At 37.5% G+C, this 15,433-nt stretch overlaps 1 protein-coding gene across 5 annotated transcripts in view; it reads right to left on the bottom strand.

Moving 5' to 3' along the window:
* Nucleotides 1-15,433, bottom strand: part of REV3L (REV3 like, DNA directed polymerase zeta catalytic subunit) — a 186,737-nt gene that overhangs the window by 126,232 nt on the left and 45,072 nt on the right. For all 5 annotated transcript variants that reach the window (XR_014312147.1, XM_082731928.1, XM_082731926.1 and 2 more), the window contains 2 exons: nt 7,290-7,479; nt 629-703 (listed from right to left, as the gene is read on the bottom strand). Coding sequence is in view for 4 of the 5 variants with exons in the window: in XM_082731926.1 (XP_082588052.1) it covers nt 629-703; nt 7,290-7,479 (265 nt within the window). In the remaining variant the exon portion in view is untranslated. The remainder of the gene's footprint in view (nt 1-628; nt 704-7,289; nt 7,480-15,433) is intronic.

The following is a 15,433-nucleotide window of genomic DNA, read 5'->3' as shown; positions in this document are numbered from 1 at the left end:
ACCTAGTACTTACTAGCAGAGAGGTCTTCTGAAAAAATAACAGTAAGCATTTCTCTAAGGACACTTTTACCCTACTCATCACCACACAGAATGAAAACCCTTGTTGTGAGCCCCAGAGGACGACTGAAATCTTTACATGTGCCCTTCCTGCCATTAATGACTTAGACTCCAGGACCACTGACAAAATAAGATATAGACAGACTTACTGAGGGAAAGAAAAAAACAAAACAAAACAAACAAAAAACCTGGGATATAAAATTTCACTAACATTAATAAAGAGTCAAAAGGATTTTGAGTTCTTAGTTTATACTCTGGCCTCACTCTCATATATTTCTTTTTGCTTTGAAACTAAAGAGCAAATTTCTCCTGGTTTTGAACATTTGCTCCGGCTACTAAGATCCTACAAGGCAGCCATCATCGAAGCGGTAAGGGGCCATCAAACAAGGTCCTTTCACTCTTAAAATATTCTTCTTAGAGGCCAAGTTATGAGTCTCTTTTTGCACATAAATATACATATGGTCTCTTCCTTTAATAATGCTACAAACTATATAATCCTTTCTTCTAGATTTTTCTTATTATTACCAAAATACTTAAGTGATAGTTATTCATATTTTTATTTATCTTGTACCTTTTCACCATCGCAGGATTATAAAGATAGATCTTCATAAAGTGTCTTTCCTTCTCATGATAACCATAAAAAGGCCTGAAATAAAAGAAAAAGATGTTTCAAATTATTTTGTGCATTCAGAGATGAAGTAATGCAGCTTGTTTCCCAAATTAGACTCAGGTGACCTAATTCAGTCTTATTTATATTATTAACCAAAACCCTAAAAAACAAACAAAACCATTCAAAACCTTCCAATTAAATCTACAATAGGTTAATATATAAAATACTGAAATCTGGTTACTTAAAAAGTTTATAAAAATAAGACTTTCAAAAACTAGGGACAAAAAAGGAGTGGTAAACCATTTATACCTTAATTTCAATAATAATATCTCTATTAAAAAATGGCTCTTTTCGGGCACCTGGGTGGCTCAGTGGGTTAAAGCCTCTGTCTTCGCTCAGGTCACGATCTCAGGGTCCTGGTATCAAGCCCTGCATTGGGCTCTCTGCTAGGCAGGGAGCCTGCTTCCTCCTCTCTCTCTCTCTCTCTGCCTGCCTCTCCGTCTACTTGTGATCTTTCTCAAATAAATAAATAAAATCTTTAAAAAAAAAAAAAGGTCTTTTCTCTTTACTCTAACCATGTATAAAAAAACCAGAGACCTTTCAAGTACCTTCTTGACCTATTTCCCATTTTTTCTGTCAAAAGCTGTATTTCTTCACTAATAAAGTCCTTTAATTTATAGCATTCATGAGGCACCAGGGTGGTTCAGTCAGTTAAGGGTCTGTCTTCAGCTCAGGTCATGATAACAGGGTCCGGGGATCGAGCCCCACATTGGGCTTCCTACTCAGTGGGAAGCCCGTTTCTCCCTTTCCCACTCCCCCTGTTTGTGTTCCCTCTCTCTGTTTCTGTCAAATAAACAAACAAAATCTTAAAAACAAACAAACAAACAAAAAACAGCATTCATGTTACTTTGCTTATTTGTCTCTGTTTATTATTGATTTTGTAAGGGACAATTGCCAGGGACAATTTACCTATATTATATATGCACACATACACGTGTGTGTGCATAACACACATCCAATTCAAATGAAGCCTACGAAAACTGTGCAGACAGGAACTTAAGAGATTGAAAAGACCATGGCCTTACTTGAGGACCCTAATTATGTTAAGGCAGGATTTTTCTCAAGGGCATTAGCTAGAATGGGAAAGGAAGAAGCAAAATCCCACATGGTCAGGAGAGAAACAAGTCTTCAGTGCAAGATGAAATAAGTTGGAATATCATGTTGCATCATTTCAGAAGGATCTGAAACTACACCAGTACCTCTGATATACAGACTACCATAATCATTTTTTTTTTCTTAAGTATGTTCCATGTCCAACATGGGGCTTGAACTCACAACCCTGAGATCAAGAATTACATGCTCTATAGACTGAGCCAGCCAGGTGCCCCCAGACTATCACTTTCAAAGATGATATAATTAGAAATAATATATAAACAAGTATGAATTTGCATATAAAATAAAAAGTTTCATATCTTCCTAGAGTTTATCTGTAAATAAGTGGTTGGTTAAATCTTTAGGTGGGTAAACCCATTCACTTTCATTCAAAAAATACTGTCCCTTTATAATGGGCACTAGATAGAATTTATCCTCATTAGGATACCATTTCTGTCATGACAGTGTAGTGGACATCAAATACAGGAATAATCTGGCAGCAGAGTCATTATCTAGAGTATAAACTTTTTTTTTTTTTTAAAGATTTTATTTATTTATTTATTTGTTTGTTTGTTTGTTTGATAGACAGAGACCACAAGTAGGCAGAGAGGTCAGCAGAGAGAGGAGGAAGCAGGCTCCCTGCTAAGCAGAGAGCCCGATGTGGGGCTCGATCCCAGGACCCTGGGACCATGACCTGAGCCAAAGGCAGAGGCTTTAACCCACTGACCCACCCAGGTGCCCCTAGAGTATAAACTTTTATTTCCCCTAGCTAGTTTAAGCTTTTAGGTCACAGCCATCTACATGATTGTTGTAAAGCAATTTCTATTTTAAAAAAACAAAAACAAAAACAAAAACAAAAACAAAATCCAACCATTTACCAAGTCTTAAAAGGTTCTTTATCTCGTCCCTACCACTCACTCCAATCTTGTGTCCTATCACTCCTCCTTTAGCCATCCTGAACATTTCAGCCCCTCTAACTTACTCCACTCTCAAGTACTTGCCATTCTCTCTGCCTGGAAAGCTTGCTCTGAACACTGGCATGGTTTGTTTTCAGTCTTCATTCAGGTTTCTACTGAAACTTCCTCACTTCCTCGTAAAAGCCTTCTCTGACCATCACTCCTTATCCCTTACCCTTCTTCACGCTTCCCCCCCACCCCCCCACCCTACTTTTTTTTAAAAACACTTAACCACTTCGTGTAGTTGGCCACTATTTACCCCATTTTTGTTGCCATGAAACAAAGACACATTACATGAATGATTTCATTCTCTCTCACTGGCAAAATTTCAACTGTTTATTCCTCCTGCTATGGTAATTTCTCATATAGATAGAGTTCTCTACCTGGAGACATGAGTTATTTTTAGCCAGATAAATAGGGGAAAAATTTAAATGTGCAGTGTAGTACATGTTTTCTTTGCTTTGTTTTGGTTTTGTTCACGATCTTTAGGGTTTTGTAATTAAAATTTCATAAATTTCAAAAACTGAATATAAGTTAAGACTATCAAACCTCTAAAATTCTTTCTAAATCTAGGATATAGATTTGGAATATTAGGATATATATAGATTAGGATATAGATTGGAAATTCTATAAATTCAATTTTCTGCTTCTGTAAAATCTAACTGGCAACCCTTACCTCCTGCTGTTGGCTTCAGTTGGTTTTGCTAAAAGAATTCCTCAACAGGGAGATCCTTTGGAAGGAAGAAGGCAGGATGGAACAGAGTTTGAAAAGGTATTTTATGCTTAAAAAATACCTGATAATTAAGTGTTTTTTGATAACAGTAAGAAAGAAAATGAAAATGAATAGCAAAAGATCTCAATTAACTTACATAGATTAGGAATCTCTTTTTAGGATATTTTCTAGAATCATGGCAGCTAAATAGCAAGGAATTCCAGAAATGAACCTAAAGTCCTAATCCTATCTCTTGACCTAGCCTTAGGATAATGCATTATCCAAAAAGACTGGAATTAAACCTGTACAAATTTTAATTTGGTAGTTATGCACAACCTTGTCTAAAGAAATAGGAAAAACTGAAGGACTAAAATAATCATAGAAGCTAAAATGTATGGTAATAAAAAAGGGATCTAGGTTAGGAAAAAAGTTAGAATAAGGGGAAAAAGAGAAATGGCAGCCATAGAACGGCTCATCTTTCACCTCAGGTATTCGGATTCTTAAAAACATGACAATGCCTTTAAGAAAATACCCATTAAAAATACAGAAAGACTGGTAAGTGGGACACCCGGCTGGCTTAGTTGGTAGAGCATGTGACTCTTGATCTCAGAGTAGTGAGTTCAAGTCCTGTTGGGGAAAGAGCTTACTTTAAAAAAAAAGACTGGTAACTATTCATTTTATTAGGCCGTTTGGAAACTCAACTTTGAAATGAGAATATGTATAGGAAATTCCTTAGAAACGATTAAACATTAAAAAATTAGAATATAAAGCTGATAATTATCTTTAACCTAATTGTTACTATCATAGGATAGGTGTGAACTTGTACCTCATTCATTTATGCAACCAAATAGTTGCTGAGCCATATTTACTAAGTGTCCAACACCATACAAAGTGCTAAGGACATCACGGTGGACAAGACAAACATGGTCCTTTTTCTTGCAGAGCTTACATGCTAGTGGGAGAAATACATAAAAATTAAGTAAACAAAAATTAAAATAATTGCCAACTATATTAAGTGCTGAAGGAAACAAAGAATGGGCAGAGATACAGAATAACAATAATGACAACCTATTTTTAAGTAAGGAAATCAGAGAAAACTTCTTTGAAGAGGTAAAGGATTTAAAGGACTGGAGAAGGATAGAGCACTCAGGGAAAGCAAACTGCATGTATGAAGCTGGGAAAGAGCTCAGCACATCAGAGGAACTGAAAGAAGACCCATACAAAATTTCTAGATGGAGCATAGTAAACTTAAGTACGGAGGTAGGTAAGGGTCAGATCACATAGGCTGTGGTTAGCAGCTTAAATTCATTCCAATAACAATATGAAGCCATTCAAGGATTTTTTAAAAAATTTTATTTATTTATGGGGCACCTGGGTGGCTCAGTGGGTTAAGCCTCTGCCTTCGGCTCAGGTCATGATCTCAGGGTGCTGGGATCAAGTCCCGCATTGGGCTCTCTGCTCAGCGGGGAGCCTGCTTCCTCCTCTCTCTCTCTCTGCCTGCCTCTTTGCCTACTTGTGATCTCTCTCTGTCAAATAAATAAATAAATAATCTTAAAAAAAAATTTATTTGTTTATTTGACAGAAATCACAAGCAGGCAGAGAGAGAGGAAGAAGCAGGTTCCCCGCTGAGTAGAGAGCCCGATGTGGGGCTCGATCCCAGGACCCTGGGATCATGACCTGAGCCAAAGGCAGAGGCTTTAACCCACTGAGCCACTCAGGTGCCCCCATTCAAGGATTTTAAGTGATTTTAAGAGGATTCAGTGTATCTTAGAAGAAGAGTACTCTCGTGGCTCTGGAGCAAGACAAAAATAGAAGGAAATTCCATTAAAAAGATACTGTGATGGTCCAGAGGAAAGCCTAGATTAAGGTGGAAGTAACAGAGAGACTTAAGGATAGTTTTCATATAAACATCTCGAACTCAAAATGTTCTAACATGAGCTCCAAATCTTCCCTGTCAGCCTGTTCTGCCTGCACCTTGCATTCTTTTAGCAGTATGGACTCAAATATTTATAGTCATCTTTGACTCCTGTCACAACCTTCATCCAGAAAGCAAAGATTATTGACTCAAACCTCAGAATAGATCCAGAAGCTGACCACGTCTCACTACTCCCATTACTACCTAAGTACAAGTCAGTGTGTTTTCTCATCTCACCCAGATTAATGAAACAGAACCCTAATGCCCTCCCCTGCTTCTACCCTTATCCCCGATGATCTACTTTTCACAGAACTGCTAAAGTAATCCTTTCAAGTTTAAGTTAAATTGTGGCTACTCAAATTTCTGTAAGAGCTTTAGAGTAAAAGTCATAGTCCTCAGAACAACCCACTGCAGTAGTTCACAAATTTCAGTGTGTATCAGAATCAATACAAAGGCTTATTAAAACACAAATTGCTGGGCCCTACCACCAGAGTTCTGTTTCATTAGGTCTAGGATGGGACCCAAGAATATATTTTAAGTAAGTTCCTAGGTATGTTAATCTGAGTCCTCTGAGAAGTAGATGCCAATATATGCAAGAAATTTATCAGGGGAAACGACTGTGAGAAAATGAGGAGGGCCCCAGGAGAGCCTTGGATAGTTACCAAACTTAAAACATGTCTGATCCCATGTGAAACAGAGAGGGACAGAAGGAAGATCAGTAGAAATGTCTTCTATTGTAATGTAATTCTAATCAAAGTGCAGAATGAATTTCAGAGAGTTCTCAAGGTCTCCCAGGAACAGGCCTGCCTTCGTACCCTTACCAGGTTTAGCCACTGGTTAGGAATAGCGTACGGAAAGCAGCTTCAGTACATATGGAATGATAAATAGATTTCACCATGCTGGTGGGGCTGTTGTTCAATCTTGCTTGCTGTATTTGGAGATCTGACAGATGCATTCTCACAGCTGTCAAATCAGGTAAAGCTGATGTTGGTGATCCTGGAAACCATACTTTAAGAACCACTGGCCAACATGACCTCCATCCATTCATATCTCTCTAACCTCATTTTGTCCTACTCTCTTTTTCCTCCATTCTGATCACCCCCATGTAATTCCTACTCCCTCACCTTCAAGTCTTTGCTCAAATGTCATTCACCTTGTCAATGCCACCTTCCCTGATGACCTTGTATAAAATTGCCACCAGTCCACTTTCCTACCCCATACTACTAATCCATCAGATACTACTCTACATCTTTGTTCCATAGCACTATCATGTAATAAATATTTATTTTATGTCATATCTTTAAGTTATGTTCTGTTTCCAAATACTAAAATATAACCTCCATGGGGGCAGGGATCTTTGTTTTGTTCACCAATATATCCCAAGCACCTAGAATAGTGCCTAGCAAATGGAAGATGCTCAATAAATATGTTAAAATAAATCACATGAAATTCTACAGTTCTAAGAAGTGAAGAAATGGAAAAGGTTAAACCATCTTTCACTGCAATAAAAATTTACTTTAAAAAATTAAAGCATAGGGATGCCTGGGTGGCTCAGCTGGTTAAGCCACTGCCTTCAGCTCAGGTCATGATCCTGGGTCCTGGGACTGAGTCCTGCATCGGGCTCCTTGTTCAGTGGGGAGCCTGCTTCTCTCTCTGCTCTGCCTGCCACTCTGCCTCCTTGTGCTTGTGTGCTCTCTCTCTGACAAACAAATAAAATCTTAAAACAACAACAACAACAAAAAAAAAACAGCATAAAATTTGCCTTACTTCCATTAGATTAGAAGTAAAAGAAAAATAAACAGTATCTCTGAATCAGACAGGTTTTCTTTACTTGGGATGGTACTAGAAATACAAATAAAGAAATTTAAAAAGTTAACATATACTTACATTCCTGATACTAATGACACTTTGAACACGTGCTGAGCAGTGGAAGATGGATTGCCTAAAGCCACATTAAGTGCTCTGTCGATACTGAATGCCATCTGAGAAAGATAGCTTTCTGGCTGCTGTCCATAACCATCGTATGGCACATAGAGGTAAGGAAAGATGCCATGCAGATGAAGACATGTCTTCTGACCTAAAAATGTAACACATTATAAAGTTTAGTCTTGAGATGTATTTTAAAATTTTAACATTACAAGCTCAGAAAGCAAATCATTTAAATGTTCTAATGACAATACAGCTTATCTAGGATAAGAGTTGAAAAAAATTAACCCATAATTTAAAGCCACCTATATTAACTGTGTTTTACAACAGAACATTTAGAAGCATTTTATAAACATAAGCATTATAGTATGACTGAAATATTAGTTTTGGTGAAAATATGTTTGAGTATTTTACCCGCAAAATCTCACTGGTTTTACATACTTCACTCAATCGCCCTATAATAATACCACTTAGCACAGTGTTATGAATCTTACAGAAACTCACTGAAAGTTTTTTAAATAAATCAGTGCATGCCTGTCTTGGCATAAAGGTTTTCAAACAAGAGAATTCCCTGAGACAGCGACTGCTCTGGGAGAAAAGAGAGGGTTAAAGCAGTTCCAGTATGTGGAATTTTGCTATAAGGGTGTGGAAGGGATTTTGGGGAAGAGTAATAATAAAATTTTGCTATTAGGAAAAAAACAGTAACAACAACCAAAAATGACAAAAACAAAGCAAAAGAAAACCTCTACAGATATTTTGTCCATAACGGACCTCTTGATATCTAAACTGCGCATTTGGTGGAGTGGGACGAGGGGGAAACACAATGAGAGGTGAAAAAACAAGCATGCACACTTCCCAGGAAGCCGTTCTATCGGGCAAGGTGCAAAAGGGGTAAACGGGGCTGACCTGCCAACAGACAGTCAGGGTTAGCTATGAAAAAGAAAGTAGTATGAGTAAGAACCCACAAAAGAAGTGCCACAGAAACAGTAATGTATCCATGACAAGGTTAAGTAACAACAGCAACAACAAAAAACAGATGCACCATTACTCTCATGAATCTGGCAGGGCTGTAGAGAAGTGGTTCCTGTCCTCAGAGCACTGTCCCTAGGTCCCCTTGGGTACATACCATTTGTCTACTTCAAACAGGGAGAATGGCAGTGATGGCAGAACATATCCATTCTTTCATGCCGTCACTATCACTGTACTGCCCTGCCAACACGATCCTTAGGCTTCTTCCCCATCCCTATTCCACTCTGCTTCACGGGGTTTTTTCCTTTTTTGGCAGGAAGGTTAACTATTTGTTTGCTTTTTTTTTTTTTTCTATTTATAATTTAGAATGATTTATATAAAACACACAGAAAGTAGGTCTATGTTCTGTTGATGTATTTATCTTATTTTTAAGGTACAGCTATAACAGAATTAACAAATAAATCTGGAGCAGTTATTACATACAGCAGAGCAAAATTAGAAAGACCAGTCACACAATGGAATAAAATCTATACCCTCCTCTCAAGTGTAGTATTTGGATTTCAACTACCAACTTCACACTTCTGAAGAACTATAAATTGTGCTGCTGTTAGACCAGTTTTTATTGTTAGCAGCAGTTATGTTGCTTAATTTCAAAGGAATGGGAAAAAAAAAAAAACACCTTTCCACTTAAAAGCAAATTCTTGATTATTTTGTTTCATTTCAAATCTGATTATATCTACTAAATACTGCAATTTCTTAATTCTCTGAAGAGAAAAAAAAAAGCTAAATTTTAACAATGCTTTTTAAATATCTCATGAAAAATGTTACATCCATTACCATTCAGGACATAAACCACAATTTGTTTAAGAGCATGTGGCAATGCTAAACTATGGGGGTAAGGAAGATGGGGAGACAGAAAAGTATCCTCTTTTAAGTTGACAAATAAATCTAAGACCAGTGATTACAGAAGTAGTGTAATAGTGCGGTGCCTGGGTGGCACAGTTGCTTGAGTGTCTGACTCTTGCTTTCAGCTGAGGTCATGATCTCAGGATCATGAGGTCCAGCCCAGTGTCGGGCTCCATGCTCAGTGTGGAGTCTGCTTAAGACTCTCTGCCCCTGAACACTGTGCATTCTGTCTCAAATAAATAAATCTTTAAAAAAACAAAAAAAGAATTATAAGTTTCTAAGTTACTAAGATACTAGTTTTACAGTGTGTATATCTCAATAATGGAAATTTGGATTGATTTCTACAAGTTTCTTTATAGGGAAGGTGTTCAGAGTTCACAGAATTTTTTTTTTTTTAAATACCCACTTTTCATATCTCCTGTGAAGTACGGGCATAAAGACATTATCTTTCTATTTCACAGCTTTGAAGCTACAATAATTTGTGGTATATGACTTAGGAATAAAGCAGAAATAATTTATTCAGCAGGCACTGAACTAGGTACTTCACATATATTCAGTTCTAAAACATATAAAAACCTCGCAAGATCACAAAGCTTAACTTTCCCCAAATCACATACATACTAGGTAATCGAATCAAAATTTAAAAGCAGATCAATAAAATCTAAAATCAACGCTCTTTTCATTTAACCATGCTGTTTCTATCTAATGTCAGCTTCCTTAATCCTTAACTCTTCAGTTCTTATTTTGTAATGTAAATGCCTGTTTTCTTATCTGACTCTCCCATTTGAAAATTCTTTGCAACTGGTGCTGTGTTTGAATGATCATAATATCCCCAGGACCGAACACAAAGCACAGTTTATGTGCTTAATAAATACTTATTAAATGGGGGCGCCTGGGTGGCTCAGTGGGTTAAGCCACTGCCTTCGGCTCAGGTCATGATCTCAGGGTCCTGGGATCGAGTCCCGCATCGGGCTCTCTGCTCCACAGGGAGCCTGCTTCCTCCTCTCTCTCTCTGCCTGCCTCTCTGCCTACTTGTGATCTCTCTCTGTCAAAAAAAAAAAAAAAAAAAAAAAAACTTATTAAATGGATGAACAAACCCTCAGTAAAACAGAGTAACTGCTTAATGAGAAAGGAATGATGTAAAAGCCTTGAGTATCTTGGGGAAAAAAAATCTATGAAAACAGAGGGACTTTGATACATCTAAGGATTACAGTTATATGGGGACATAGGTGTTGGGAAGAGTCCCCAGCTTACTGCACTTTCCTACCCTGACTAACCCAAAGTCCCATGCAAAGCTGCAGTCATTACATCAACACAGATGTACCTCCCTCTGGTTCTCCAGCAACTAGGGGTGGCTCAGTGCCTTAACACCTTTCCTCAAGAACAACCTCCTGAAAACAGCACAAGAATTCTTGGCATTGCACTTAATGGTTCTAATATAGAATGAGTATCACAGAAAAGAAAATGATGAGAAACAAGACAGAATAGGAAACTCAGAAAGTTAAACTAGGAATTAGAAATGTGTAAAAATCAATGTGAGATTCCATTTCTTTTTGGCAACAGGTCCTTTATTATAGTAAAATTTGCAGTTCCATAACAGCACTGCTTTATCTTAACAAGATACAGACCACTTCTATAGACTTCCGTCCATCAGCTCTACACCACACAAGTGTGGGGCCACACATACATAAAGTACCTTGAAGATAAAACTATTCTGCTCCACCTCCATCAGTCAGGATTAGATTCAGCTGTGAGAAACCTAATCAGTGACTTAAGCATTTAATTAATGGTTTCTCTCTCGTAATATAAGTCCAGAGCTAGGAAGCTTGTACTGCACATTCGGGCTTTTGCAACATCTAGTTAGTTGCGTAGTTGAACAACTCGTGACTTCAATCCAGAAGCTTTTTCACTATGCTCCAAAGAGCTCCACACACAGGATTCTTTTAAAGAACGTTTATATAAAATTAGTGAAAGCTATGCTACTTTGAAACCCTGCTAAATGATCTAGGATTCTTCGAAGGTTAAGAATAATAAGCTATGTCTAAGTACATGTGGATCCAAAGCAAGCAAGCAACTGGCATTCTTTATCTTCCTAATTTCTGAATGTCCCCTCTTATTGTCATGTCAAACTGAATTAAGGCAGCAAACTTAGGATAAAGACTGTTGTTGGGAGAATAAGTCTACACACACAGGTTTCAAAAATTTTTAGAATTTGGGTTTTCCAATTTGACTGATGTTGTCTACTTCAAAAACTGCAATAAAGTTGTTCCAGGAAAGCTCCACAGAGACCTGTCATAGCATAACTGCTGATTTTTAAAGACACCATGGCAAAACCGTGTGAAGGTGGCTACTTTGCAATTCTGCGTAAGGAGGGCTTCTGTAACTAAGGTGGATGCCTCTGTAACAGCCAGTACTCGGGTACTGTGAATCTCATCTTTTAGGAATTTAGATGTACAGTACACATTAAGACCTCTGTATTCCAGCATTTCTTATGTCATTTCCCCATATTTTCTCCTCCATTTTAAGTGCCTATATTTGGTCTCTTAATTTGGTCTCTTAAATTGTGCATCTAAATTCTTATTAGTTTACCCACAGAAAAATTACCTGTATTTTTTTGTAGATACACTTTTGATAAGCAGAAAGACTAACAAATACCATTCCTCTAATTCTGAGGTCTGCAAATTTTTTTTCTGTAAAGTAGCAGATAGTAAATATTTTAGACGTTATGGGCTATACCGTGTCTGATACAACTACTTAACTCTGCTACTGTAGTCTGAAAACAGCCACAGAAATACATAAGTGAACAGGCATGGCTGTGCTATTCCAATAAGAATCCATTTATAAAAACAGGTAGTGAGAAGGATTTGGTCCATGGATAGTAGTTTGCCAATCCCCACGCTAACTGATGAGACTTCATCACCTAGAACAGAAAAGCTTAACATCTTTTTTTTCTTTTTAAAATAAGCTGACTGGTCACCACAATCAAAACCATGCTGGCCTAAGAGGATACTAGGAGACTGAATAAGAAATGCTTATTTTGTAACTTGCAACCCATCTCCCAAATTTCAAACTCAATATACATACGATTTTTTTAAAAACTCTACAGAGCTATTAAATAGAAAAGCTTGGTATATGAAAAGGAAAATGTGTATTTATGGAATTTTTGTTATTTTTAAAGTTTTATATCATTGTCATTACCTCAATCTGTGTCCCTCTAAGCAAAGTCTTTCTTTGCTTCTCTTTATTTTTTTTTTTCTTTCTTTGCTTCTCTTTAAAGTTTTATTCTTTCTTTCCCCATTCTCACATTCCCACAAAATGAACCAAGCAACACTAAGTGTTCTATCATCTATTATCCTCTAAGAAAAAAACAAGAATGTACATGAAGATTTAGATATTAGGATGTTAAGACAGTATTACCAACAGTAAATAAAATGAAGACATTACAAATTTCCAAAAATAGGAGATAAATTAAATTATGATAAATTTGTATCATGTCTATGGCTCTCATACCAATTCCACATACTGCTTGTTTTTATAAATACAAAGTTATCGTAACACACCACATCTGGAATAGTCTATTGCTGCTTTGCTACCAGCAGAGTTGAGTAGTTACAACAGAGACCTTCTAGCCCCCAGAGCCTAAAATATATACTATATGGCCCTTTATTTTTATTTTTAAAGATTTTATCTATTTGACAGACAGAGATCACAAGTAGGCAGAGGCCAGCAGGGACAGAGAGAAAGAGGGAAGCAGGCTTCCTGCTGAGCAGAAACCCCCCGACCCCCCAATTCAGGGCTTGATCCCAGGACCCTGGGATCCTGGCCTGAGCTGAAGGCAGAGGCTTTAACCCACTGAGCCACCCAGGTGCCCCCTATATGGCCCTTTATAGAAAGTTTGCCAACCTCAGCAGCAGATGGTGTTGAAGTATATTTCCTGGTGTGAAGAGATGTTTATGATATATTTATTTCAGGTGATATTCAGGTTTATTTCAATTATAAACATATCTTTACCACAGTAAACAAGATAATGATTTGATTATCTTCTTTTTGCTTATATATATTTTGGAAATTTTCAATTTCCAATTTCTTTAAGAGAAAGGTAGGAAGAAGTCATCTGCTTTTAAATGACCCAGAAATTAAAACAATCAAACAAAAAACCACCACTAGGTGCCTGGGTGGCTCAGTTGGTTAAGCATCTGTCTTTGGCTCAGGTTGTGATCCCAGGGTTCTGGGATTGAGTCCAACATCAGGCTCCCTTCCCTGTGGGGAGCCTGCTTCTCCTTCTCTTTCTCATGAATAAATAAAATCTTTACAGAAAAAAACACTACCAAGAACAACAAAAAACTAAGTATGATAATTAACTTTACAAAGGGCATATGTATATAACTTTGTTAAACAGTTTCTCTTCATATTCTCCATTGTAAATAATGCTTTGGGGCTTCACATTTATTCATGCTATTTTATTTCTTCGACTGAAGTATACATGGCTTTATTAGAATCACTGGCTTTGGGGCACTGGGGTGGCTCAGTTGGTTGAGCAGCTGGACTCTTGATATTGGCTCAGGATCATGGGACTGAGCCTTGCATTGGGCTCCTTGCTCAGCATGAAGTCTGCTTGTTCCTCTCCCTCTGCTCCTTGCCCCAAATAAATAAATAAATAAATAGAATCTTAAAAAAAAAAAAATCATTGGTTTAAAGTTATAATCCCACATTACTAACAGAACTATATCCCCCAAGAACCAGATGTCTCAAAGGCCTATTTATGCATTTGTCTAATTTATTTTTGTATTTCCAGTGTAAAACATGATTGGTTTTTTCATTCATAAATGTAGACATAAATTCTTTAGTCTTCAAATACTTTGTCAAAGTCCACCATTAGGTATTAGATCATAGGCTGCTCATAATCACAGTCTCCGAATTCATGAACTTTTTATGTTCTACACAGAGATAAAGATGAGTCAATAGGCAATTACAGTACAGCAAATCTATATCCAAAAGACTCAGATTTGTAAGACTATGGATAGGCTTTCCAGAGGAAGCAACGGAAGAACAAAGACAGAATGTTGTGGTATATACAAAAAATCTGAAAGCAAATGAGAATACACATGGTCTGGGAACAGGAAAAATGTAGTTAGAAAGGAGCAAAGAGTGCAATGGAGAGAAAGGCCAAGTATGCATATGTAAGTGTGAGAGTGTGTGTATATTCTGTGATCTGTGTAGATTTGCATTTTATAAAGTTCCCTTGTGGGCACATTGTGAGAGAAGCTAGGGACAGAGTTTTTTTTGTTTTTGTTTTTGTTATAATTTGACAGAGATCACAAGTAGGCAGAGAGGCAGACAGAAAGAGAGAGGGGGGAAGCAGGCTCACCGCTGAGCAGAGAGCCCGACGCGGGGCTCGATACCAGAACCCTGGAATCACGATCCGAGCCGAAGGCAGAGGCCTTAACCCACTGAGCCACCCAGGCACCCCCCTGGGACAGTTTTAATAGGAAATTAAGTTTAGGAGGCTGCTAGAGTAATACAGAAGAGAGAGTCAGCAGAGATGAAGAAAGCATCAAGAAGGAATGAGGGCACAAAAAATTTTAGAGGTAACTGACTAGAACTTGGGAGTACAGTAAAAGAGAAAGAATCAAGGATGATGCAAATTTTTGGTTTAGGCAACTGGATAGATGTAAATGTCATTCAGAGAAAACTGAGAAAGAAGAATAGGCTGATTTCTATTTTGAACTTGTGGAATTTCAGATGTTTATAGAATTTCCAAATGGAGATTTATATTAAGCACAGATGTTGAGCTTAAGAGAGAGAGGTACACAGATGTTGAGCTTAAGAGCAAGATCTGGGTAGAGAAGACATATTTGGGAGTCTGAATAACAGATGGGTAAAAATGCTCAAGAGAATACACAGACAAAAGAAGGGGCATAGGTCAGAAACTTGAGGAATAGTAATATTTAAGGGGGGAATAAAGGATTTTGATTTGTGTGGGATATGAAAGAATGACTCCCTGAAAGGGCTGCCAGGCAAGAAAGAGTAGTAACAGCAAATACTTGAAAATATAAGTATGTTAGCCGCGGAAACAAAGCTCCAAGGGTCCATGAGAAATGTGTAAGAGAAACACAAGCAATGAAAGGCTGGATCAGAAACTGGGAGAAGGACGTGCATAAATGTCTACAGAAATGGCAAGAAACACAAAGAACCTTTAAAAGCCTGTTCCTCAGTAATAGCAACAAGAA

The sequence above is a fragment of the Mustela nivalis genome (assembly GCF_964662115.1).
Source record: "Mustela nivalis genome assembly, chromosome: 5".
In the NCBI taxonomy this organism is placed as follows: Eukaryota; Metazoa; Chordata; class Mammalia; order Carnivora; family Mustelidae; genus Mustela; species Mustela nivalis.
This window is presented reverse-complemented; position numbering and strand designations above follow the sequence as displayed.